At 40.7% G+C, this 27,501-nt stretch overlaps 1 protein-coding gene across 1 annotated transcript; it reads right to left on the bottom strand.

The window, feature by feature from the left end:
* Positions 1-165: 165 nt before the first annotated feature.
* pinx1 (PIN2 (TERF1) interacting telomerase inhibitor 1) lies at positions 166-27,501 on the bottom strand. The gene is made up of 7 exons (XM_074615214.1): positions 27,381-27,501; positions 25,995-26,104; positions 25,790-25,882; positions 24,961-25,042; positions 23,258-23,350; positions 17,431-17,513; positions 166-2,397 (listed from the first exon to the last, which is right to left on the bottom strand). Exons 1-7 carry the CDS (start codon positions 27,472-27,474, stop codon positions 1,666-1,668), a joined length of 1,287 nt encoding a protein of 428 aa, XP_074471315.1. The 5' UTR covers positions 27,475-27,501; the 3' UTR covers positions 166-1,665.

Raw genomic sequence — 27,501 nt, 5'->3', positions numbered from 1 at the left:
TTTTCAGATTACCTTTACAGCTGATAAGCTTATATACAGTACTCACTGCTTGACTGAAGTAAAGCTATTTCTCCTCACCACTCTCCTGTTTTCTTTATAAATTCAACTACATTTCATTCCACCTATGAAGGGAAAAAAACAAACACACATACATTGCTATTTGGATTTATTTAAAAAGTGATTTTATCCTGTTAAAGCACCAACGTTTGTTTTCTTACAGCTCATAAATGTGTCAGTCAAACGTCTTCCAGATTTCTAGAAAACTGCATCCGTTCATATTCGTCAAGTCATATATCACATCGAGGAGATTAATGTCTTCTGTTTTTACAAAATGGCAAAAACTGTCTCTGGGTCACTTTCATTTAAGGAGATATCAGTTATCTGAGGAATAAGATGCTTAAAACTAATTGCTGGCAAGAAAATATAATTCACTGTGAATGCTAAATAAATAATGCTGATATAAGATGTGAGACACAAACAATAGTATTTGAAAAAAAATCATTTTGATATATTGTTTGTGAAACAACAAGCACATTTATTTTCCAAAATAGTTTGGTAGTATTTTGAAATTTAGCAATTTGGATCCTTTGTATTCGATAAGACATCAGACAGACACATGCTAGCACTCATCTTATAATTTCTAAATTTGATGGAGGCTCATTTTAAAAAAGTACATCAACTTATGTCTGTATGAATATATATTTTAGACACTGGAGTCACATGTAGAGAAAAGGATTTATCCGATAGATTAAAGGAATAGTAATTTGCTTCTTCCCCTCGATGAGTAGATCAATAATACTCTCGTGTCTGTCCGTTGAATATGAAGCTAAAACCTGCAGCTGGTTAGCTTAACTTAGCATAAACAAGGCTCAACGATAAGGATTGCCCACCTGCCGGGGGCAAGTAAAATGCAACTTTGGGCAAGTAAATGTAGCAACTCGGACAAGCGGTAAAAAAAAAAGAAAAAAAGACTTCAACGCATCATTTTCTTTTCCAGAGCTGATGACAGAAGTAGTTATAGTGAGAGACATCTTGCTTCCTTCTCATCTCTGTTGAGATTTATACATGCGCAGTACCAATCGGGCACTCGTGAGACAATGGCGGCGAGTAAAGACAAAATTTATGCACAAACGAGCATTTAATTTATCCTAGAAACAGGAGTTTAGTCGGGTGGCGTCAGAGGATGTGTGAAAAGCTCCAGATTCAATTACTTGGATAAAGATTAAAATGACAATTAACTTTCGCTAACTGGGCAAGTGAAAAAAAACATTAACGTTGAACCCCGATACGGACAGGAAACGGGGAAACCATTGGCCTGGCTCTGTCGAAAAGTTAAAAGAAAGCAAACAAGTGTATTTCTCAAAATGTCTAACTCTTTTGCAAGTCAAGGCATTTTACCATCTGCCAACAATGTGTATTCCAGTGGACAACAGTACAAGTTTGAGGTTTTAATGGGCAGCTTCAAGGATTTTTATGTGATCAACTGTCTATCCTCACTGTAGCAAAGTGTTCTTCATGGACAGATTATTAGACATTTGACTTTCTCATAAAGGCAATCAGTCCGTACACATGATCATGTTCATGGTAATCGGACAACACGAGTACCAAGTCCCCCTGAAGCCTGACGGACTGGTGGCATCGGAGGCCAGTTCTATCAATTCCATCCTATTCTTGATGTTTCTTTTTCTTTTTCTTGTCCTTTTTGGATTTCTTCTCTACCGGCTCTTCCTCTTTTACGACATCGTCCATCTCCTCTCTACGTTTCTTCTTCTTTTTGTCAACAACCTCAGATTCTACAGTTTGATCCTCAGTTGGTCCGTGTCCATGTAGTAGCTCAGTTTCCTTATTTTGTTTTTCAAGCTTCTTCTTCTTCTTCTTGGACGGAGGCAGCTCCTCACAGTTCTGCTCCGCACCCGAGGTGGAGCTACAGTTCTCATTTGCAGCTCCTTTGCTTTCTACCATTTTCCTCTTTTTCTTCTTTTTCCCTGAACGCTCCTGCTGTCGGTCCTCATCGTCCTCTATTACGATGATAGGAGCGGCGGTGCTGTTCTCTTCTACCACTTCCAGATCATCTGCTGACTTTTTGCTCTTCTTCTTCTTCTTCTTCTTCTTCTTTTTGGGCTCTTCCGAGTCGTCGTTGCTGATGAGGACGGCACTGGGTTCCTCAGAGGGACTTTGTTCCTCAGATGGACCAGATGTCTCGTCGGTTTCCATTGAGGGTGCTGTGCTCTGGGCCTGTCCACGAGACTTCTTCAACTGAGCCATTCGCTGTGCAAAATACTCCTGCATAGTGAGGGTGCTTTTCACAGTATTGGTGATGGTCTCTGTATCCAGTTTAAAGGCAGCAGGGGTAAAAGTCTCCTCCGTCTCACCCTGAGAATCACTGCTGTTGTTCTCCTAGACCAAAAAACACACATGAGAAGACACAGTTAGGATTTAATGCAGCATTTAGAGAATCTACACAGAAATAGACACACAATGGCGGACCGAGGGAGCTTAAGTGATCGTCAATCATCATGCAGAGATTAACCAGGCAGATTTTAGTGAGTGGAAAATAGCCCAAAATAGGATGTTGAGCTAACAATAAGTGTTAAAAGAATCATCTTAAAATAAGCATCACTGGACCTAATTGTCACACATTGTGACATTTATCATCATCTTCTTAAAACACAATGTAGCTCCACACATCCAGCTGTGTGTCCTTGCACAGTCAGCTCCTTAACGGCTACCTCTCTGTCTGACTAAAAAACATACCATATTTAATAAATAAACCACAAGTGTTGACATTGTGACACTACAGAACTGCTTTCACATCAAATATACAGCATTTGGAAATCATTTCACATGGTTTAGAAATATTTATTTCATTCATTATACTGGATTCAATCAAAATAATTTAATAAATTGCAAATTAAATATGCGAATCAAAGCTTCCACTCATCGGAGAGTCACATTAAGTACTCAGACATGCTCATACTAGGTTAAGTAAACTACTCTCCTTTAACATAAATGGTGAATTTAATTAGAAAATCAACACTGACAACAGTTCATATCTTAATTATTCAGTGCTTTAGGGAAGCCATTGAATGGTAAACAATAAAAACACTTCTTTAAAAAAATACAATAATTGTGCAGTTAATAGCTTTCAGTTTTCGATGAAACTGTCAGAGGGTGTTGATTTAATTCAATGTCAATTTTCTCTTTTCTAAATGATCACCTTTTTGGGCATTTTGCCTGTATTAAGGCCTTTACACACCGGGGGCATGACAAATAAACGATACAAAAATGTGAAATACTTGCTTGTGACTATTATATACTGTATATAGGGCTTTTATTGTGAAAAGGTAAGAACAGAAGGAGTGGATCTGGGCAGTGCTGCCTTTGTCAAGGTTGGAAGGAGTAATAAAGTTTGCTTTCTTGGGTCAGACTACAGAGCCTCCGTGTTATTGTTTCATAAATATAGGTGCAACTCAACCTGTTCCGCACAACCCGATTGGTTTAGTCGCGGTGCAAAAGCTCAGAAAAATCAACCTTGACGTGCAAATGAATTGCACAAAAAAAAGGCATCCAGTGTGTAAAGGCCTTTAGACAGTGACACTGTAGATACAGACAGGAAACGTAGGGTGCAAGGGAGGGTATGACGTGCGTCAAAAAACACTTGGAAAGCAGGACGCTTGTCATTTCTAGCGTTGTAAAGCCAATATCTTAAATATCTTTCAGGCAACTCTGATGAAAATCTACAGATTATGTAACCCGTATTCTTCTTGGCCATCGCAGGTTTCTGGTGTTTGTCACAAGTCATCTTGATTCTGAGACTTTTCTCCCTGCAACATGACATAATCGTGCAATGTTTTGCAAAAGATGAAATAACAATTTAGGCAGGTGTTTGTTAATGTGTGTACCTCCTCGATGTGTGTCTGCCAATAAGCAAAGAAACACCAGATACACAGGTTTCGGTCAGGAAAACGATCCATTTTAGGATCAAAGTGGAAGCTGCTCGGAGCAAAAAAGGCTTCTACTGATTCCAGTGAGGCAGTCAGGAGGTGATCCGTTTGCTAAAAAAAACACTGAACATAGTTGTTAAACAGGAGGAAAGAGCAGTACTCATTCATTTGTTTTGGTTAACTGTCTCCAATCTGGGAACGCGAGTCAGTCTGCTCACCAGCGTTATTAAACAGCGACCACTTTTCAACTGTGAGGTACAACACGGTCTAGATTTTAACTCTACAGCAGGAACAATTTGTCACCTCACCCCTGCGACCCATTTGTCTTCATTTTCCTAATGGCCTACTCAATGCATAATGATTTGTCCAGAAGAATACAGGAGCTCCTCCTGAGGATCGCACTAAACAATGCTTCCCGCTCTGAGTATTGCCTCAGAGATGGCGAGGCGGACGGCATTTTTCAAACCCTACAGATTAGAGATGAATTGAAAACACGGTGTTGTGCCGAGTCACCTCTCGGTTTGGCCTTTTCAGCTTTTACATTGAGATTACACTACTTTGACCCTCAACGCCGATTGAGATAGACAAGCTAACTGATGGGCTGGGTAAAACAATGTGGATGTAGATACGAACAAGTCTTGTGGGACCTAAATAGACTGAAATGTGACGTTACTACATTATGCACTGGGCTTCTTTGTATACTGTATCTATATTTGTTTGTTTTTAGGATTACCAAAAGTGCCAAACTAGCCACCAGGGACGTTAGTGAAACCCTACAAGCTATTAATATTAACCAACTAAAAGGCTCTTCATAGTCGATATAGGGAAACAACCATTGTTTTTGTGGCCTAATATATTGATTAATATGGTCAAAAATTGCTGCTCTGCAAATATACCCCTGGTTCAATATTTTTTGTTAAGGCTAAAAATGATGCATGTAAAATCATGATTTGACCAAGTATAACCAAGTATTACTTGACATGCCTATTCCAACACGTTCTCATCCCAACTCTTTAAATACTGGCAATTTATCAGACCCCTCTGCGTCACTTTTCGCTCGCAGTAAACACGCCCTTAATATTGTGAGTTAAAGAAAAACACTTGCTTAGGTTTAGGCAACAAAACCATTTAGTTAGGTTTAGAAAAAAAAAAAACATGTCCGGACTTAAAAATGGCTACATTTGTACAGGAAAAATGTGAACACGGTACACGAACGATCAGCTGATTGTAACGTGAAAGTGAAAAGTAACGTACGGGACACCAACAGCGGCCCACTGGATGAAAGCCCTGTGTTATTGGACCCATCAGGCGTGTCTCTTTCGCTCTAAACTACATCAACACAGCACTTTCCCCTGAGCGTTTAATATTGTCGAGGATGGGTTTACATTGTAGTTAATGGAAAGCCCGGTGCATCGCATACCGGCACTAAAGGGTGCCTTGTGCAGCGGTATCGAACGCCAATGGCCGCAACAAAGCATAAGTATTTGACGCCCTGGGAATGACAATGGGATGCATATTCCGCTGACTGTATTCCATCTCAAAAGGATGGATTCAGAAGCCTCTCACAGTCGTGAAGCACATGGTTGAGGCTAAATGACAAGGCAGGTGTTCAAACGGACCACAAAGTTTTCCGCCACCTCAGACCTCGACTAGAATAACCCCAACTTCTAACAAGGGGGGAGAAGGCCCTTCAGGTGAGGTGCCATTAAACAAAACTTTCCAACTTCCCAGAGAAAAATCTATACTCCCTGTTACTGCACAATGGCATCCTCTCTGCTTGGGAGAGAGGAGATGGGGCTTAGAGCTGACAGCGCCAAACAACATGTAACTGGGATTTGGGAAGATGGCTGGGGGCCACTTTAGAACTGCCTGTGAAATTACTCTCAAGAGAGGGTGAATGAGCGAGGGGGGGAAAAAAAGGAGAGGAGAGTGACTGAGAGAGAAACATCTCCTTCATCAGGGCAAGTGGCTGGAGCTTGGTCCGTGGTTTGTCCTCACTGCCTGGGGATCTCCATTAGACCCTGATCCGACAGGACACGCATACGTACAGCGTATGGATATAAAGCTGCAGATCCAGTCAGCATTACTGGCAGCCCTGGAGATTTTTGTTTGACGAGTGTTGAGGGCAACATGTAACTAAGAAACAACTCGGCAGTAGTGTTTGAGATCTTCTTTCCCTATTTCCAGGTGTGTGTTATTTTCTCTAGTTAGTATCACTCACCATTTCTGTGTGCGTGCCATACCGTATTAGTGTACAGCAGGCATGAGACCAAACCCTCAGACCAGAATAAATGTATCTCCATGATTAAAAAAACAAAACAACAAAACACAGCAATCACAAAATGCCATTTTATGAATTTATAGTATATTAAAATGTAAGCACAGCTGCATCAATACTTTACCACGCTTAATTTCCTTAATACATTAAAGAAAAATATGGCAAAACTTCAACTTTTGAAGAGGGCTGCAACTAACGATTATTTTCATTGTTGGATAATCTGTTGATTATTGTCTCGATTAATCGATTAGTTGTTCGGTCAATAAAATGTCAGAAAATGGTGAAAAATGTCAAACAGTGTTTCCCCAAAGCCCAAGATGACGTCCTCAAATGTCTCGTTTTGTCCACAACTCAAAGATATTCAATTTACTGTAATAGAGGAATAGAGAAACCAGAAAATATTCACATTTAAGAAGCTGGATTCAGAGAAATCTGACTTTTTTTTCTTTAAAAAATTACTAAAGCCAATGAATCGATTTTCAAAATAGTTGGTAATTTATTAGTAGTTGACAACTAATCGATTAATCCTTGCAGCTCTATGTATTATGTAATATTAAATAAAATGGCTGCAGTGCTAATTTACATTCCTAAATTGTTAATGGCCAGTCAAAGCACTGCACAAAGCAACTGCAGAAAGTCTACAGTTGTAATCAATGGTAGCTTTATGCAGTTAATTCTTCAGCAGAGGTTTGCCGTCCATTTCTATATTGTCCGTTTGTCAGTCACTAGTTTTACTCATTGAACTGGTTAGGTGAAGCCCTGGCAACAAAAGACCAAACCTTCAATACACAGTTCATAGTGAAGATAATAATGTCATAGTGGTTTAGATTTTTATCTTGTAATGCTCATCATTAAAAATAAAAAACAATTTAACATGACTCGTTTTACTATTCAAATACTAAACCAAACACATTTTAAAGTGGGATCTGTTCAAAAAGGGACACAACCATGTGTTGATGATTTATAAAATCTGTTTACATAATTGCTGGAACTAGAGAAGAATGATTGAAAAGGCCGTCCCCGGCTACAACACAGTGGGGTTGGAGAACACACCTATAACAAGTCGTGTCTACTCCTTCTCCTCCTCCTCCTCCTCCTCATCCTCCTCCTCCTCCTCCTCCCGGACCCAGAACCCCAGGAAAAGGATGCGCTCTGTGCACTGTGTGCAGTTCTGAGATAAGGCTCCTTCGGCAGAGGAGCGGTCTGGCTGGCTATCGGGCCCTTCCTGCTCCGCTCTCTCCCCTGGCGGGGGCTGGGGCTGGGCAGGGAACACAGGGAGGGCCCGCAGAGGGTCCCAGAGAAAAGGAGAGGGTGGGAAGACATTCAACAGGCCGCCTCCTTCAAGACACTCCAGTTCCATCTCTCCCTGCTAATGTAGCCGATGGAAAGCCAACGGTAAGACATGAGCCAAGGTGCCAAGATGCCGAGGCCAACATATTCAGGAGGAGAGTCCATCAAGCCAGCAGAGGGATGGTGGAAAACGGTTCACTGGAGTGCATGTGAAACTTTTATAACTCAACAAGGTCGGCAGAGAAATTTAATTGACTACTCACTAGATCCGAAACGTTTACAGAGCAAGCTAAGCTTCTACTTATGTCTAAAGAGAATACAATTACAGAATCAGTACTTTAAGGGATGTTTAAATAAGATTTTAGCACCTGATCTCAATCCAAGGCCTTTAAAACGGACTCTTTGCTAATACAGAGTCAACTTCTTTTAATCATACCCCTACATTGTTCATCTTCGAACAACACACTTAAGTACTAGAATACATGAAAGTAGGCCTACCTAAGTAGTAAATGTGTTTTTTTGTGACAGCTGAACGGCTCTGCATTTAGAAAATATCGCCCTTTAGTGGTTTCCTATAGTGTTTCTCTAGTTATATATATATTATCTGTACATAGATGAGCTCTGGTATGGATCTGTTGAGGCGGGATGGCTTGGTTTTAGCCTGAAAAATGTCCCTGAAATATAGAAAAATATAACAACTCAATTTTTGACGTTTGCAGTCTAGGTGGATTTCTTTAACGGAAACTGCTGGCTGCTGTTAATATGTTTGTAACGCCACAACCGGCTGTAGTGGCGATGGGTCATAAAGAACTGGACTGTGTGTAGCCAGTGGGTCCATTAAATGCTTGGATTGCTCAGGACGAGCCTAATATTTTCATTCGCCCCACTAACACCTTGTTTCCACACAGTTTTGTGTTCATAAATCTGTATAGTATACGGAGATGGCCCCTAGTGTTCAACGCAAGGAAATGCATCTCTTTATGGATGGAAAGAAACACCACCGCAGATATGGGAGAGAAGTTACTGCATAGATATAAAAGTATTTTGTATGTATGAGTTACTGTCCGTTTTCTTTCTGTCCAGTCTAGATGAGTCACATTTATAAAAAAAATTCAAAGTGAAAAGGTCGACGGCATGCTAGCTGTGTCACATATAAAGAACATGCATAGTGGTTCATACAACTTTTAACAAAACAGTTCACAAAACTGCTAAATATGCCATCAAAAGTTTCACTTAGAACAAAATGGAAGTTGACATAACAGGAGGACGGAGGAGTTTCACAAACACATCGGAGATCATGGAGTTTCCTACAGGAATTAATGAACTTCCGGTTGATTCCCATACGTACACGGCGCTATGTGGAAACGAGGCGCAAAGGATAACAAGTGGGCGTCATATACAGCTTCTCAAAAGGGTTCATTCTTTTCTTTGTTTCAAATTACATTATTTATCTTTGTGTATTTTAACTGTTGGACAAAATAAGGAATCTGAAGACATCCATCTAACTCACGAGGAGCATTTGTCATGACTAAATGGTTAGTTGCAGCCCTAATTCCAGACATTGCCAATTTAGCAATTAAAAATCACCCTCCCTTCAACTGTTATCATGAACAGAAGTCCTGGAAAATTGTGTAGCAAAGCATTGGTATTTTGGCAGCTCCTTTTCTCTCCTGCAGTGATAAAACCAGTGAATGCGGTTGCTTACAAAATGGGTGTAAACTGGGGCATGTAAGTTGTTTTTTTATGTGTAACACATTACATTTTTGTAAAACCATTTAAGGGAAAACTTAGAAAGTCAAATAACTTATTAATTCTTTAACATTTCATATTAAAACCTGGCCAAGACCCCGATCACATTAAAAGGAGGCAAAAAATAATAACAAAGTCAGCCTTCCCATGCACTACAAGCCCTTCCAAGTCCATCAAGGTACAGGTAGGAGGTTTAAAAATAAGAGAAATAATGAAAATTGTGACTGGTTATATACAGTATAATACTGCAAGGTTGAGAAATTCACTCATTCGATATATTAAAAGTTATGAAAGAATTTAAACAAGATAAATATGTCTTACAAATTAGATTTTCAGAAAGGTATAAAGTCACCTTCTGGCTCACATGTTAATTAGCATTTGACAAAGCTGCAGTTGCCCATTTATTTTCTTAAAAAACTGCCTGTTTGCATTACTTGCCTTTTTTTTTCTTTCAATAATTTCTAGCCAATATTGGTTGGGTCTGTAATTGCATGAGTGTGCCCTCATTGTCCTGCCACAATAATAAATTTGGCGATACTCAAGGTCTATGGATCAGGCCCTGATTAGCCAGCTGTCTCTCCCTGATGAGCACACAAGTCCAGCAGCCCATCCTTCATGAGCCTGATGTGGGCGGACAGAAAAACAGGTGGATACCTTATTCCCGGGTAAATAAGCAAACCCTTCGGTTGACCATCAATATTTTTTTTTTAAGTAATGTCACTGCCTCCAATGTGATCATAATATTTTACTTCCTTTTCTTCGGAAATTACACAAAGTAACAAAGTTAAAAACTATAAAAATGACGTACTGTAACATTAAACACCACACATGGAAGCTTCCACAAAGCAATACTTTTGCTAAAGGCAGACTTTCTGTGTGTAGTTAAGACAAAAAAATGCGGTTTGAAAAATTGCACTTTGTGCCCGGTGTGAGAACGTTTATCATAAGTAACAAATGAAGACAACATTATGCATGCAGCATGACTGCCCTGTGCTTGTTCAACATTGCAAACACTTGCCGACAATGCCCCCCCCCTCAAGAGCATAAGGTAACCCCACCCCAACCCCAGAGAGGGAAGATGCAGTGATTATTTTCCCCAGCTGTGATTTATTAGATTAAAGAGTCAGTGATTAAACGGTAGTCGGCGGCTGTAAACAGCCGAGAGGGCTGGAAATCTTTGGGCGGTTAGCTTCACCAGGCGGTAATTACCCTGGCCCCATGTATTCTAGCTTAGGCCCGTAACTAAGAGACGGACGCCCTCTTTTTCTTTTTTGTCCTGCGCTAATCTGTAAGTGTCAGCGAGCTGGCATGGCCAGGAGGGAGCAGTCCACAGAACTGCCAGGGAGGTAGGTGGTAAATGTGTGTGTGTGTGTGTCTTTGCAGCAGGGGTGTGGAGTGGGGGGGTCGCTTGGCGGGTCTTGATATTTTCGGCGGTAGAAGCAAAAGGGCCTGTCAACAAACATGCTAAAGAAAGGCCTCGAGCTTTTGCTTGAGGCAATTAGATGTTATCTGAGAATGAATTAGAGCTCTTCAGCTTCACAATAAGCCTGCATGAGTGCACCGGCCCATTCAAACTGCGCCAGCCACGCTGCGACAACGCACGTTTACACCGGTAACCCCTTTCAACAGATCAATGCTGCAGGTTGATGGACAACTGAGCCACAGAAGAAAAAATCTCTGCTTTGGTGCCATGTTTCTATTTATACTGTCAATTATACAATGTAGTGGAACTCAGCAGTAAGGACAAAATAATCCTAAAAATATAAGCTAATAAAACAGATACAAATATAGAGATTTGAAATAACACAAATGGAAGATAAAAATAGTAAAACTTGTCAGTCTGCTTACTTGCATGAAGTCAAGCTGAAATAAAACTAATGTCTTAGTCCTAAATGATTATAGCAACTGAAGATATGTTCTGTGCAGATCTGCCTCATCTACATCAACCATACTATTAATGTTGACACACTTTCAAAATAACTATTGAGCACGACCTCACTTCTCTGTTGGTTCACGGGCCTCAGCAGCAACCTGTGAAACCCGTTCTAGAGTTGAAGACAAATTCTTTAGTGAAAAGACATTTCGCCTCTGCGCCGTCAGCAAAGTTTCACCGCTCGACTCCGCCCACCGGCTCCCTGGCGCCTTGCCGACGCATCTGCCAAACGCTCGAGGCCCCCAGCCCGCGCCGCCCCTGCCCCATATTCCTTAAGATGGCGGTATCGGGGGAGCCCCCGCTGACGTGCGATCCTTCATGTGGACGACGCGTGGGCAGGGAAAAACTTGCAACAGGTGCCACCCGATGAGGCCTGATCCTCGGCCCTTTGTGCCTGAGCAGGAGTGGGAGTGGGAGAGGCCGCAGGGGTCATGCTGACCCGAGAGCTGGGTGAGCCATACCGACCGTCTGACTGGAGGGCTCAGACGTCAAAACAAGCCGCGTACCAAATTATGCTCAACCATTTTTCTTCCCTGACACATTTAAGGAGTATAGAAGTAATGAACGGGTCGATGTTGTAACAATTTTGAGGTTTATAACATCTCTGTCGACTGCAAAACTTAATTAATTATAGATATTTACTGATATGAATGTTATTTTTTTTTTACTGTACTGATTAAGAGGCTGAATCAGTAAACTGAAAATTACATTTTGCTGACTGCATTTAAATACACTAAAATGATATTATAAATGATGCTGGGGATTCTTCACAAAATCAATATAATTTACTAAATGTTAAAACTGAAATATTGAAATGTAATTTTATTTACTTAAACATTTATTACAATGACAAAGTTTGAATGTCGGTATCTAAGGTATGGCCATTTTACAGTAATAATATACTTTTAGGTTTTTAGAAAAACAGCTTGAAAAGTAAGAAAAACAAACCAATAATAAAAAAAGATAAAATTTGGTATTTTTCAAAACACCCCCAACCCCCCTCCCAAAAGAAACGCAGAAGCAAATGTAGGTGGAAAAATAAAACTACGGCTTGTTTCCACCTTTCAACTGAGCTGGCGGCTTTAAAAAATGACTAACTTTTGTTGATATATGAATCGGCGGGGAGTCTATTTATCAGCAGGCCCTCTGCGGTCGCCCGCTTGGGTCCCTCAAGTCACAAGCCGCGTCGCTCCCCTTTGACTGATTAATTAGCCAATCAGAGGACATTTTTCACTGGGCGGCAGAATGGTTTATTTCAGCTAATGCCGGGCTTTCGAGCTGAGGCCCGTTGGAGCCTCGTCGGCTCTTTCGGCCTGCCTGAGTGGCCGGGCAGAGGGGCAAGGGAGATAAATCAAGCCGGGCTGGCCCTCCATGTGGCTCCCCTAACTAAACCCCCAGAGGAGGGCACGGTGGCGGAGAAGGAGGAGGAAGGAGAGGGGGACGCAGGACGGCCAGGGGCACTGCTCGCCCGCCGATAAGCACGGGGAGCACAGGGCTGCCAAAGTGCCTTCATTTAGAAGTGGCCGGGGCTTTTTGATATCTCGGCAGAGAGAGCCTGTCGTTTGTCATGCTGTGAGTAATTGTGTTGAGGGGCACAAGAGGAAGCGGGAGATGGAGGGGGCTTGCAGGCGTGGGATGGGTGATGGATAACAGAGAGCCACGTAGATGGACAGGTGCTCCACCACTACCTGATAACCCTCACTGGTCAGGGAGTGTAAATAATGGCTTTAAGCATAAATTTTCAGGTGGCTACACGGTACGGTGGAATGAGGTTATGGGTGAAATGGTGGTCATATATTTATCCTGTAGATCATGGTTTGTATTTAACAAATAATTTGTCGGAAATGTGTAAATTCAATTGTATTTTTATTACCGAGGTCATAGTTAGTGGACTCCATTATATTGAAATGTGTTTCTAATTTTTGTCCTCCCTATTTACATACATGAGGGAGGGCAGAATATTAGGAACGCCTCTCAATATAATGCAGTCCAGCAAAACACTACCACTAATATGACCATGATGCTAAAACGTATAAATGATTTAACACGTCTATGACAAGTGTTGAGAGAAAAAAAAAGAACATGATTGGCATCATAAAAGATAAATTGGATTGGATTGCATTAGATTGTACAGGTGTACCTGATAAAGTGGACACTAAGTGTATGTTTGGTATGCTTTTAATATTTTGGTACTCTCTCTTCCATTTCTAAGTAGGTCCGGGTATTAAGGCTCAATACAGTTTGAATATCATCTAAAATGTGTTTCTATCAATGATTAAAAAGTGTAAATTATCCAAAGTTGACAACGACATGCTCGCTTAGGCTTGTTCTATTATTCTTTGATCAGATATCTGATGAGGATGAAATCATTGAAATTTTCTCAATAAATGCCTTTTTTTTTTATTTTAAGCCTATCGAGCGGTCGGACGGGGACAATTTACGGTTGTGTGTCACACAGCTAGGGTCTTACATTTTCTTTTTTTTCCTCCTGCATCCAAGTGCATTTATGGTTGTTTGAAGAATATCAAAAGCTCTCCTCCAGCATTTTAGTTTCAACTCCAAAAGACATTTTTATTAGGGCTGTCAATCAATTCAAATATTTAATCGTGATTAATCGGAAATTAATCACATTTTTTATCTCATTAAAATGTACCTTAAAGGGAGATTTGTCAAGTATTTAATACTCATATCAACATGGTATGGGACAAATAGGCTTGCTTTATACAAATGTCTGTATTTATTATTAGAAATCAATTAACAACACAAAACAAAGACAAATATTGTCCAGAAACCCTCACAGGTACTGCATTTAACATTAAGAAATATGGTCAAATCATAACATGGCAAACTGCAGCCCAACAGGCAACAACAGCTGTCAGTGTGTCAGTGTGCTGACTTGACTATGACTTGCTCCAAACTGCATGGGACTATAATAAAGTGGGCATGTCCGTAAAGGGGAGACTCGTGGGTACCCATAGGACCCATTTTCATTCACATATCTTGAGGTCAGAGGTCAAGGGACCCCTGAGAAAATGGCCATGACAGTATTTCCTCACCAAAATTTAGTGCATGTTTGCAGCGTTATTTAGCCTCAAGCTTTAAAATTGATCCCGCTGAAACCTAAAAATCCCAAGTTCCGTTAATGCGTTAAATAAATTAGTTGCATTAAAATGTATTTGCGTTAACAGCCCTAATTTTTATACAAAACACATACATTAAAATGGAAAATGTTAGAAAGTTATCTTAAATCAAAAAGGGTGATTTTAACCCAAAACACAGCTCTACTGTCAGGGCAGGAGGTTTACACAAAAAAACGGTAGTTCAGGGTGAAACACGGATGAAACGTAGTGGCTACCTCTATAGAGCCAATTAACATGAAGGGGTTAATAATCTGTCCCATGTGCTCATTTGGTCTTTTCAACACATCCAGTGCTGCCTTTTGACGAACGGGGGCACGTGGGACAGCCGAGTGTGTGTGTGCGTCTGTCTGTCTGCGTTTCAGGGGAGCGTTGTGAGCAGCGATAAGAGGCGAGCAGGAAGCACATCACTGCGGAGGAAGGAAAACCCCAGCAGTGGGGGGGGGACTGGTGGAAGGGAGGCTGGAGGGACAGCAGTGGGTGGTGGGTGAAGTGCTGGGAGATTCATGAGCGGGAAGGAGGGCAGTTCTGGAGATCCAGATTTGGTCGGGTCTCTTGGCCTCACCTTGTCAGCATGCAGATATGTGATAATGGTGCAAAACCCCTCTGCCAATCCACTCTAAACAGAGGCCCCTAATGTTGATATAGTCACTACTTAGCAATACAACTCTTTAGGGTACTGAGATTATTGCATGTGTGTATATTGTAGAGCGTGTTTTGTGCTGTAACAGTAATGGTGGACTACTGTAAGCACAGATCAGGGTGCGCTGAGGGTCACTGGCAGTGTCACGGACACACTCGCAGGAGATCCTGCACAATGCCTAGAGCTTGATTGGTCCATCACCCTCTTTACCCCTTCCCAGCAACCTCAGATGTTGCTGGGCTTCAACACAAGGCCTCATGGGATGCCATTGTAATTGTGTTCAGTGTTTTCGATATGGTCAATGGTGTCCCTCCTGGCTGAAAAATAACAACCCATAACCAAACGATTAGGGAGGAAATGACGGTGTGTATTGCTTGCATTTCCAATGTTAATCAGCTGGGGAGCAGCAGCCATTGTGATGCTATGGCTCGGCACCTGCGGGGGAATAGAAAAGGTTTTTTCTCGTGCAATTTATGGATTTTTAAGATGCCAATTTCTTCAAGCCAAATGCTTGAGATAAACAGAGGGAGCCAAACAAGAGGCTTTTCTGTGTCTCGGAGTCCAAAAGCTACATTTGTTATTGTCCTTCTGGCTCTGTATGGAGTCAGCAGAACTTTCGACACCGAAAATACCACTTCATTCAATGAAGATTTATTAATTCATAACGGAAGTGTCTGCTTGCATCACTTCTCATGTCTTTATAATGATAATCCCACAGTTTATGTTCATGCAAAATCATGCATCTAAAACATCTAATATCTAAATATGCAGTACTTATTTAACGGCATGATTGTATTTGTCAGTATTTTAAACTGAGTGAGGCAGGTAATGGGTGGTGGGACTCAATTAATGTAAATATATAAATAAGTTCAACTGTACCTTTGGTGCACAGCAAGTTTTATTAGCAGATACTTTAATTTTGTTTAATTTCTGACAAAATAAAACCCCATTTCAAATTAAATAGACCATCAAATGGAAGAGACTAAACACAGGTTAATACATTAATAAGTACAGTTTTGTTTTTGATAAGTAAGCCAAAGGATCTTACCAGCACCGAAATGCAACTTGCACCTGTTTGAGCCTGTAAGCTACGTTTCAAAAAGCACGAGAGCCAGCAAAACGCCAAATGGCAAAAGTGACGTTTGAAGTGACCACCCACCGATGCCAAGAGCAAAAAAAGAGAACTTTTTTGCAAGCATCATCATTTGAGATTTCCGCACACCTCACCCCAATTTTGATTTGCCTTTAATAATGCCCGCTGGCATTATAACTACCTGGTGTGAGCGCACCAAGACAGAAGTAGAGAAGAGGGGGGAGAGAGGAGTAGGGGGTAAGAGTGCAAATCCCTTAACTGGATTTAGGTGCTCTTGCCGCGATCGGTGGCCTGTTGGCGGTGTTAAAGCTACGCGATGTGACATGGCTAATCTAGGGCCACAGGCTGCTCAGGAGCTGGGCCCCGTAGAAGCAACTGATGGAGGCATCAGCACCAGTGGTCATCCTTAATCACCAAGACAGAGGCAGATAAGCTTGAGCCACCTGGCCAGAGGTATGTCATCTCCTCCCCCGGTGCACACGACTGGGTTAAGAAAGATCACAGGGCTGCTCAGTTTATAAAACTACTGTTTCACTGCAAAAAGAGTAAATGACACCTTGGTTTAGAAATATTCTCTACAGATATTTTGTAAATGTAAAATTACAATTTTATTGTCACACATTGTACATAGTACAGCACAGCACACAGTGAAGTTTAGCTACTGCATTTAACCCATCCTGGTATACAGTATATTAGGAGCAGTGGGCAGCTACTATAGAGCGTCCGGGGAGCAGTTTTAGGAGGTCGATGCCTTGCTCAAGAGGCAAACTGGCACCTTTCCAGCTACCGGTCCACACTCTGTACTTAGTCCGTGCAGGGACTTGAATAGCCAAGTCCATTAGGCTGAGCTACCTCCGTCCTGAGCTGGACCTTTTATAACTGGATATATAGTGCACTGTGACAGGATAAAACTGACTGGATCTAATGAATATAGTCATATATTACAGGTATTAGAGTATTAGTATTTCCTATTTTGGATATAATTACTACACAAAAGTCCTAGAGACAAGTATTTCTGATCATAAACTGACTGTGAAAGACAGTTGATCACTTGAACACACTTTGGAACTATGGAAATACGTTGTTTTAACTTTTAGGGTATTTTTTATTCAATCATTTTTCATTTCTGTGATATATTCGGATAAGTGTTTTATGTGTAGCTTGTTTTATGACAGAAATGAAACCAAGCCAATCAACGGTGTGCAAGATTTTTGATCGGATATAAAAAAATATATATACAGTATATATGTATTATTTGTTTGAAATTAATTAGGATGGAAATTTGGAAAAGTGCTGCCTAAATTCAACTTTAAGGCAAGAGAGGATTTGTAGATAATGTGAATAATCTTGATCTCTTTCTTACCTGCTCTTGGTGAATTGCAGATCTTCCTCTCTTCCCAAAGATACAGTTAAGGTCTGTTTCACTACGAGAGGACAGGTCCTTTCCTAGTAGGGAAAAATAAAAACAATTCAAAACCATACAGCAACTTAAAACTCAGTTTAAAACTAAGTTGTTGTTTTTTTAGCTCGATTATTCTGGCATCTAGAAAGAACCAAGACAAATTCAAACAGGATAAAATGACAGAAATTGCCAATCCGCAAAACAAAAAAAGTAATATCTGGCATAAACTGGTGGGTCTTTATGTTTGAAATGTGCCAAAAGGTGGCCAGAAACAATTCATAGTCACATTTAACACACAGACGGCAACAAAATAAATACATTTAAAATGCAGACATCTAAAGGGCGAATATTTCACCTAGGTAACCTGTAATGTTGAAAGCATGAGTATGTTTGTGTCTCTGTATGTGTGTGTGTGTGTTGGGGGTAGGAGGTAGGGGGAGGTGGTCTGTTGAGCAAAGGTTTGCGTGGTTTGCTTCTTGCTCCTGGGATAAAACGGCAAAGAAAAATAAACCGACGACAAGGTCTGCCACGCCACGCCTCCGGATTCCCATTTTCAAGCCGGGCCTCAAAGACTCCTGGAGCACACAGTCGTCTGTCTCAAGCCCAGGTCCTGTTCGTACAGCTGCATCCTCTTCCTTCAGCGGGGCTCTGATAACATTTGGTTATTTATTGCTTTTAAACCTCTATCTCCCCTACTCCTGGCTTTGAAAGTCACTGCACATGCAGGTCTAAGAAGTAAAACCAAGAAAGTATGTTGGAAAACTAAAATAAATGAGGAGGGGGGGGGGGGTGGGGAGGGGGCCTGTGGTGTTTGTCATCTAGTGAACTCGGGTCAAACGTACTGTAAAATGATGCCCAATCTGACCTTTCTGCTGTTTGGATGTGGAAGTACCCGTCAAAATTCTCAGGCTTTCAGGTGAAAGTGCAAATAACAACGTTCTGATAAAAAAAAGGAGCCCAAACGTTCAAAAGGTGGCTGAATGCCATTACGCTGTCGTGCAGTGGAAAGTGTTAGTGAATACATGCTGGTTTCCAAGGACACAGTTGAAATGGCAACAACTGTCAGTACAGATAACTAGTCAAACCAGACCAACAGATCACGGAGGCTCTACGTAGAAACACACAATTTGACAAATAAAAATATAACGTATTACTAAAAAAGAAAAAATAAGATAGATGGTGTCCAGTCATATAAATGACACCAGTATAGAGTGGTGCATGGATGAGGTATTTTTGTAGGGCAACCAGGAAGTTAGCATCGCCCTGGTTCCCTCGACAAAAAGCCAATGGGATATTTTAAATTGGGTTTTGGATTATTGCAGAAAATAAGCTTTTTGATACTTTCACGTTTTGTTCAGCATGATAATCTCCACAAATGAACCACTTTTATGATTTTTGAAGTGTGAACGCAATCGTCAGAAGTAAAAAGCTAACGTCAGGCTATAAACAAACTACACCACGGTCGCATGAACACGAGTATACACGAGACCGTAAAGGCGGACGTGTCGGCGTGATGATGTTTAGTAGTCTCATTTAGCCACTTGTAACACGTAAAAGCTTCAAAATTCACGAGTGCGATATCTCAAATGTCCTCAAATGTCTTGTTTTGTCCACAACTCAAAGATATTCAGTTTACTGTCATAGAGGAGTAAAGAAACCATAAAATATTTACATTTAAGAAGCTGGAATCAGAATTTTGACTTTTTTTTTTTTTAAATTACTCAAACCGATTACCAAAATAGTTGCCGATTAATTTAATAGTCGACAACTAATCAATTAACCGTTGCAGCTCTACTGAAATGCAAACATTTGTTTTGTTAAAAAGCCCCAAGACTGCGATAAAGCCAACCACACGGAGTAACGGATGGAGAGCTGTAGTTAAATTCTGCATCAACCGCCCCTTGCTGCCCTGACAGGAGATAGATGGAGGTAGCAATTAAAACTGGGTTACTGGTTTATGCTGTGGGCCCCGGACCTAAGCAAGCAGAGATTTTGGTGCCTTTCCCCACAAACAAAGGCCATCAATCCTCAGCGCTGGCAGTGAGGGAACCAGCCTGAACAGGATATCAATAAAAAAGCAGGAGTAAGAGCGTAAGGAGGAGGCCTGCGCTGAGACGGAGAGAGAGATGTTTAGAAGATGGTTCTGTGGCCACAACATTTTTAAGCATCAATGCTTTTACAGATTTCATATAAAAATAACCAGTCAATTAATAATAAATAACTAAATAAGATTAGTATTTAATAAGCAAGGCATTACTCTTATAATATTTTTATGACTGGATATGTAATCAGGTTTTTTTAAATGGTAGATTCAATGGTTGACCTTTGACAGATCTCTGCACATCTAGAACTAGGAGTAGTACCTGACTTTTTCAACCTCTCATGTAACAAGCTTAGCAACACTAAATCTATTACCAAGCCTTAACTTGGCAACAGCTTCACAGGGAGGGGAGCCGACATCGGAGCAGTCAGTGGAGACATGCAAACAGGCGTGGCGGGTTACATGTTACCAGGTAACCCTTTAGTTGCCCATGCCGATCCAGACCGCAAGCTGGACACAGAAATGCAATGCCAACAACAGACGGAGATCATTAGAAAAATGATAAACTAATTAATAAAATACGACTGTAGCTAGCTGTCTAATATCACTGTGAGAGGATCATACATATTTCCTACATGAGACATCCATCTCAAAACTGACAGTTCCACAGTCAAACTGCGCTGACAGTTTATGCCTGTCAGACCACTTCAGGCAGGCGGAACAACTCAACTCTCAAGTTTCCAATCAAGTTACGAATCGTTTATGGACAAACGAGTAGTGCCAGCGTCCCTTCTGTTGCATGACAACGGTTGCCGCCTCCTTTAAGTAGAAACAAGTTAAAGCGGTGTTACGTTGCCAAAGACACGTCTACTACCTACAGAGCCACAAACTGGCTCGAGATTGAATTCCAGTAAAAACATTCCCACCTGCATTTCCCATTAACCGCCTCCTGCTCTACTTTCTGACAGTCTGACAAAATAAATATAGTGTAGACCTGATTTCAAATGTGTTAATGTCACAAACAGCAGCAGCGTCAGCCAGGTGCTACCTGCTCTTTAGCTTCCCCATTTACAAACGGCTGGTGGTGATAATGGATGGGATCCTCCTCAAATGAATTAGAACTTAAAGTCCTGCTGGATCACTTTATTAACTGACGACAGGTTGGGGTACAAGTGTATCCTAATGCAAAGATGACAAAAGAGGCCCAAGTTCACAGTCGACACAAATGTCCAGTGATAAACAACAGACAAATGCGGCTGTCAAAAAGGCAAAAACACTTGAGCAAGGTATTGTTTTCGGGGCTTTTTAGCAGGGTCAATGAGGCTGTTTTGGGGGAGGGAAGAGAGGTGGTCCAAACAGAAGTGTAGCAACTCAACAAGCTCACAGTTTGGTGGGATTCACAGCACAGGGTTAACATTTTGATGCCATCAAGATTCATTTTGACACACTAGACAGATAGTGCCAAATGGAAATAATATCTTACATTCTCATCAACCCTTTGAACTCTGCAATAGAAATGGTCCGCCAGTGCCTGCATTGTTATTTTTTGCTTATTGTGATGTCATTTTTCGGAGTATCTTCAAATTCTTCATATCCCTGAAATCTGTACAACCCAAGCTAAAAGGTTATGTAAGTCAATAAACCATAATAATTGGTAAAAGTATTGAAATTGTGTCATTAATTAAAGTAATACAAAATTCAGACATGTTTTTTCATAAAACGTTATTAAATAAACACAAAAAATATTGATCCAAAAATATTTCTAATTGTAGAAACATGAAAACAATATTTCTTAATACTCCATAAGTTATTTGAAATATGCACATTTATTGGTTTTTGAAATATGCTCATTTCTATGAGCAGATCGACTGCAATACTATTTTGATAGTTTTGTTACGTTACGCATGTAATGCAACGTAATGATGTCATCACGAGTGTACATCGTGATGATGCGAAAGACAGAAGCCTTAACTTTCTGCTGCAAAAATAATGAATGCTCTAGTTATTATGGTTTTTATTTTAAATCAATTTAAACAGGATCATACTAACAACGATCTCCCGCGGCCATCACGGGGCAATACTTTGGCATCACCGCGCATTTCGCCATGTTTTTTTACAGCACGCAACGTGATGATGTCATCATGATCGTACCACCTGATGACGCGAAAGTCAGAAGCCTTAGTTTTCTGCTGCAAAAAGAATAAATGCCTTCACTATTTTTATTTGACATTGATTTAAACCGGATCATGCAAACAATGATCTCCCGTTTTTAAAAGGGGTTAAGAAAAACTTAAAAAAACACAAATCCAAATTTCCATTATGGTAAATGTGCTGTAACATTTAACAATGTGAAGTGATATGAAGAGATGGAATGGGTGCATTCATAATCAGAGCAGCAAACAGATGCAGACTACCAATATGGGACACCAACTGAAGCAAATGTGCCTCTGCACTAGTCAGAAAAATCTCAACTTGAGCACAAATTTGCTGTTATAGCAAATTGTAAGACTTAAATAAAGTATGTATAGAGAGCGAGGGCAGACAAGAGAGCATCCGGAGGTAAATCATCACATCCCTAATGTCCGTGCTTCGTGTCTTAAGTGAGCCTCGTATGGTGCATCTGATCCACCAGGGACGTGGTCTTTTTCTGGCTCCTGCCAAATTAAGATCACAAAAACAGGGTGAGAAGGTCTGGGGAAGAGACCGAGGCCACGTTTTATCTGGCAGGGTCATCTAATGGGTCACACAGCCTCTGGGAGGTGTTGTTTTTGGGGGGCCAGTAAATGGACATGCCAGATGCCCCAAACAGGAAACAGGAAGTTGCTATTGAATGACGTAAAATATAAAAGGCTCTTCCAGGTGAGGCAAAAGTCGAGAAATTTTGTTTTCCCATGTATGCTGATCTCGTGAGGTACATTTGAACCCAATGACAAAAACGCTTATAGATTAATTACTTTGACACATGTTACTATTTGATGAGCTTGCACTACTTTCTTGCAAAAGGACTTGCAGAATTACCGTAATAAAAGAACCGTACGTTCATTAATATCAGTTACGTATTGCAAGTCCAACATCAAAACACCATTACTAATGAATACCCTGACAGTCTTATTAAGAAGTTGTGCTTGTAATCACTCAACTATGCCAAAGCGAAGCAGCTCAGCAGTAAAATATGGGCAAGTGGTTATTCATTTTGGTCTCCAGTGGTCCTGAACACCAAATTCCTCCTCGTGCCTATCAGTGTACCGGCCTTGACCAGCAAATCTTGACTTCCTGACGTGCAAAGGAGTAATGAAAAGTAGAAAGAAGAGTTATTAATAACCTCCCCTAGCACTGACCCGGGCCGACTGACCCAGCACAGCCTGTCAGATCTCTGATCAGCATCTGTGGTCTCAGCCAAGTGCACAAGGCTCAACGAGGAGTTAAGGAGGCTTTCTGTCTGTCTAGGTGGATTGGAGGAAAGGTGGAAAACTAAAAAAATGGAGGCACACACTTGAGTTGTTGCTGGCAAAAAAGAGATGCTGAGCTTAAATCAGTGCACGGTTGTCCTGAAACAAAGAACCGTTGATCCAGTCTGGCTGAGTTTGATACTACAGAAACAGTTTTACATGTAGTCAATGTAATGACTGCTGGGAATGAGAAAAGAAAACACTGTGTGCACAAATAGCATCTTCCTGAGCTATGTTTATCCCTCTGATCTCTACCTGCTCCTGTAAGGACCTGTCGGCTGCCAAAAGATCAACTCACCTTTAGTGAACTTCATGTAATGGACCCTCTTTTTGGAGGTCTTGGACTTCTCTTCCAAGCTGAATCCTTTCGGCTCCTCTGGTGGTGGAGGTGCTATAGAAAAAATAAAAGAAAATATAACAAAATAAATATGGGCACATGTAGTTACAAATTTAAGATGTTCAGCATCATTTCACAGCTTTACCAACTCGGAAAAAATAGTATTCTATATGTGCTTTGTTTCCCAGAACAGTGATAATGAAGATATGCATTGTATGACAGTAACTGTATCCAAACATTTTTTCTCCTAAATGTTGCAGTGCAGCACCCTCTACTGTCCAACGATGGACCAAACACACAGAAGAAGCTGCACTGTATTTGGTGTAGTCGCATAGTTTATACAGAGCAACAGTGTTGGGAAGGTTACTACTGACAGTAAGTATAAATCATGTATTAACTCTACATAATGCAGTGCCAGTGTGAGCCATATGTGACACATATTTAGTGCATGGCCTGTTTTATATTATTACCCAGCAGTTAAAGAGAAATAGAATCACAAATACATATGAAAATGCAATATCCTTCGGTCAGATCTAATCAACTATTAACAAAGTGCTTGAACACACTGTGAGAGCTGTGGTGTTGCAAGAGGCAGTCAACTTTAAAAAGGGATAGTTCTGGTGTTTTTAAGTGGGGTTGTATGAGGTACTTATCCATAGTTAGTGTATTACCTACAGTAGATAGAGGTCGGCCCCCTGTTTGGAGAAGCAGACAGGAGTTACCACATTGAAGCAAAGCGATGTACTGCTGTGGACGGGGCCGGCAGCAAAACATATTTTAGCCACCTAAAAGAAAGGACCACCTAAAAAAGTCCTGATCAGTACGATATCTTTTGAATATTTTCACTGATTTACCTTGCCATGAGACAGCTATACAGGCCATATATCCGACGGGGAACTGAAACCGCTATCTATGCGCTCGTCGAAGCAGCCAGACTCCATTGAAAAAAAACAGTAGTGTTACCTCGCAGAACACGGGGGTTGCTGGTCTACTGCTGCTTCGACTGGTTAGTTTGTTTGAGTTATTGTGTGACTTTGGTTAGTCCAGATTCATCAGAGCACAAAATAGCACACACAAACTAACCGAACGAGGCAGCGGTAGACCAGCAACTCATGTGTTATGCGAGGTAAAATTACAGGTCTCTTTCAATGGAGTCTCGTGGCTTTGGCGAGAGCATAGATGGATACAACGGCTTCAGTTCAGGTAAAGTGGTGAACATTTTCTGAATATAGTGTACACATAAACTGATATTGATTTTTCTTTTTTAGGTGGGCCTTTCTTTTAGGAGGCTAAAATACGTTTTGCTGCCGGCCTCGTCCACAGCAGTACATGCTTTGGTTCCTATATGGTAACTCCCGTCTGCTTCTCCAAACTGGGGGCGTGCCGACCGTCATCTACTGTAGATAATACACTGACTATTGATAAGTACCTCATACAACCCCACTTCAAAACACCCAAACTATCCCTTTAAGGACCTTGTTTTTGGCATTATACTTAAATCAACTAAAACATTTTCTTTAATGCAACAGGGATTAGATTGTGAAGAACAAGTGACAGACACCGTTTTTAACAGTACACAGTACCACCCCACGAAGTTGACCACCACAAATAAATTCACAAGCTGTTCGTAAACAGTGCATCTTAACGCTGCCGTTTGTACATACCAGTGCTGCTGTTTTGACCATGGCAGTTGTTCAGTTGCGCAAGAAGCTCATTGAAATCATCTTGGTGGGCGATCCAGTTATCCTGTGAACACACCAGATGTCAACATAACGTAACAGACAATAACTTCAAAAGTAATACGGGAGATAATTATGGATTTGTATACTCAGTTGCCAGTTTATTAGGTACACATAGCTAAATGTTGCAGTCTAATACAACAGTCTGCCACAAATCCAACCTTCATGAAGGTTTTTGTTGAAAATGTTTTAGAGAGGCGCCGATTCAACTGTGTGGTTATTTTGGAGGATGTAGTTTGTGGTGCTGTTGAATTGAATTGTGTAATAATGACAGGTGTTTCTATTATTTTGTCCAGCCCATTTATATGAATGAGGGTAGTCTAAATAGCAGAAACATGTCTCTGTATAATGTAATAGTTGGTGCTTAAATCAGGTATTAAGGGGACAGTCTTAGTATTTGTGGAGCAAGACTCATTTAAATCTGTACTGAAACACATGACATTTTAAAAGAGAGACTGCAATATTCCTCAAGAAAACATAATTGTTGTTCAAGTAGTTTAAATACACCATTTCGCATAAACTGCTCCCATGCATTAAAACCTGCATCTACAAATAACCTTGTGAGTAATGTAGGCTAATCACTATGATCTGATTACATACAGTATTCTCTTTAGGTTCTGTTGGAAAAAAAATCACTCAAATAGACATATTTGTTTATAGGATGTGTTAAAATTAACAAACATGGAGAAAAATGAACAGGGCAAGAAAAAGATTTCATTCAAGGTTTAAGTTACAAAGTGTTAAATGTGCTCACCTCACAGCTGACACTGGTTCCAAGACCATAGTTGTTGTTTTTAACTTTTACTTTGATATGGTCAGTGGTGCCTTGCTCGGTTCTGCCCAGGCCCTACACAGGAAAAGAAAGGACATAACATGTGTCACACCAACTCACCCATTCATTCATTGCCAATGTCTTAAGACATCACCACTGTTGACCCGACCAGAGAGATCCACCTCACCTTGCCCTTGGACCAGCCCATTCGCTCCAGCATCTTCTGGCCGAATTTGGACTCATCTTTACTCCAGGTGCTGTTCCTGGGGTCGACAGACCACTTCTGTTTCCTTCGGGCTGGATAGAGAGCAGCAACATCATTACATAACAGACATCCAACAAAATATTACATAACGAGCAGGACCAGTAGGATACTGCAAGGTGATACTGACTAGTCCTTAATATGCACACACAAAAAACTTGTTACTGTACAGATAATGCATAAAACTGTTAACACAGAGATAGATATCAGACTGTGATACTGTCCTGTGCCTTTATCATTTAAAGGTCCCATATCATGCTCATTTTCAGGTTCATACTTGTATTTTGTGTTTCTACTAGAACATGTTTACATGATGTAATGATAAAAAAAACAACTTTATTTTCCTCATACTGTCAGCCTGACTATGCCTGTATTTACCCTCTGTCTGAAACGCTCCGTTTTAGCACATTTTGACAGAATTGCAACAGAATTGCGAACAGCTTGGGTCCATGTGTACTTCCTGTCAGCTGATGACATTCACATACACTGCAACCAGGAAATAAACTGGGACACATTTAGAATGTTTACGTCTAAAATTGTGTCAGGGGCCTAAATATTGTATATTCGTGACATCACAAATGGGCAGAAATCCTGACAGCTTATTTCAAATGCAGAGTTTCTGAATACGGGCTGTGTGTATTTCCCCTGTGGATTGAGTGTTTCGATACTTTCACAGTATATATATATATATATATATAGGACTTAAGCCTGCTTTATAATAAAAAAAACATGAAAATCTCACTTTTTTATAATATGGGACCTTTAAATAAACAGTATACACATTTCAAAACCTTATAGTATAGTGGTCTCACTTAGTCAATAAACCAGATTTCGGCCCAGATAATCAGGACAATGAAGTGTCATGTGCATGTAAACATTAGTTGACAACTGTCAACATGAGTCAGAGCAGAAGCAATACTTTATACCCCATCATCCTACCATTGCTTTGAGAGTACAACATGCCATAGCTTATAACAAGTTTATTAAATAGAGAGCAGACAAATTAATACACGTATTAGGTCAGTACGGACAGTACAGTTAGCTAAAGTGAGCTAATGACAAGTTACTGGAGTTAAGATGCAGAGATAGAAGAGAAAACACGTGTTTACACAGACTGCTGTGGTAATGCTAATGCTAATGTTAGCTACCGGAATAACTTAATAAATACGAAATACTGAAGACTTCCAGAAGAAAGCCTCTCGGCAGCTGGTAGCAGTGTTTTTTAGCAAACACAAAACATAAAAATATATATTGTTAAAGTGAAAGAAAAAGGGAAATATCCGTCAAAACATCCAGAAGAAATGAACTTACGCTCAGCAAGCATGGACATCCTGGGGTCCTTAAACAGCTTGACGTGGGTCGCGTAGAGCTCCCAGAGAAATGCCTGAAGACAATATATCACCATGCTGGTTGTTTGTCAGGATAAACATAT

This window comes from Sebastes fasciatus, chromosome 18, assembly GCF_043250625.1.
Source record: "Sebastes fasciatus isolate fSebFas1 chromosome 18, fSebFas1.pri, whole genome shotgun sequence".
NCBI classification, from domain to species: Eukaryota; Metazoa; Chordata; class Actinopteri; order Perciformes; family Sebastidae; genus Sebastes; species Sebastes fasciatus.
Note: the sequence above shows the minus strand (reverse complement) of the source record. Positions and strands in the feature narration are given on the sequence as shown.

Excerpts from the sequence above, each read along its gene's own strand:
- pinx1 (XM_074615214.1), bottom strand. The coding sequence starts at position 27,474 with ATGGTGATATATTGTCTTCAGGCATTTCTCTGGGAGCTCTACGCGACC. Across the intron at positions 25,043-25,789 it reads GAACCAGTGTCAGCTGTGAG|GATAACTGGATCGCCCACCA; the intron begins GTGAGCACATTT and ends GTGTGTTCACAG. Across the intron at positions 17,514-23,257 it reads TTACATGAAGTTCACTAAAG|GAAAGGACCTGTCCTCTCGT; the intron begins GTGAGTTGATCT and ends TTTCCCTACTAG.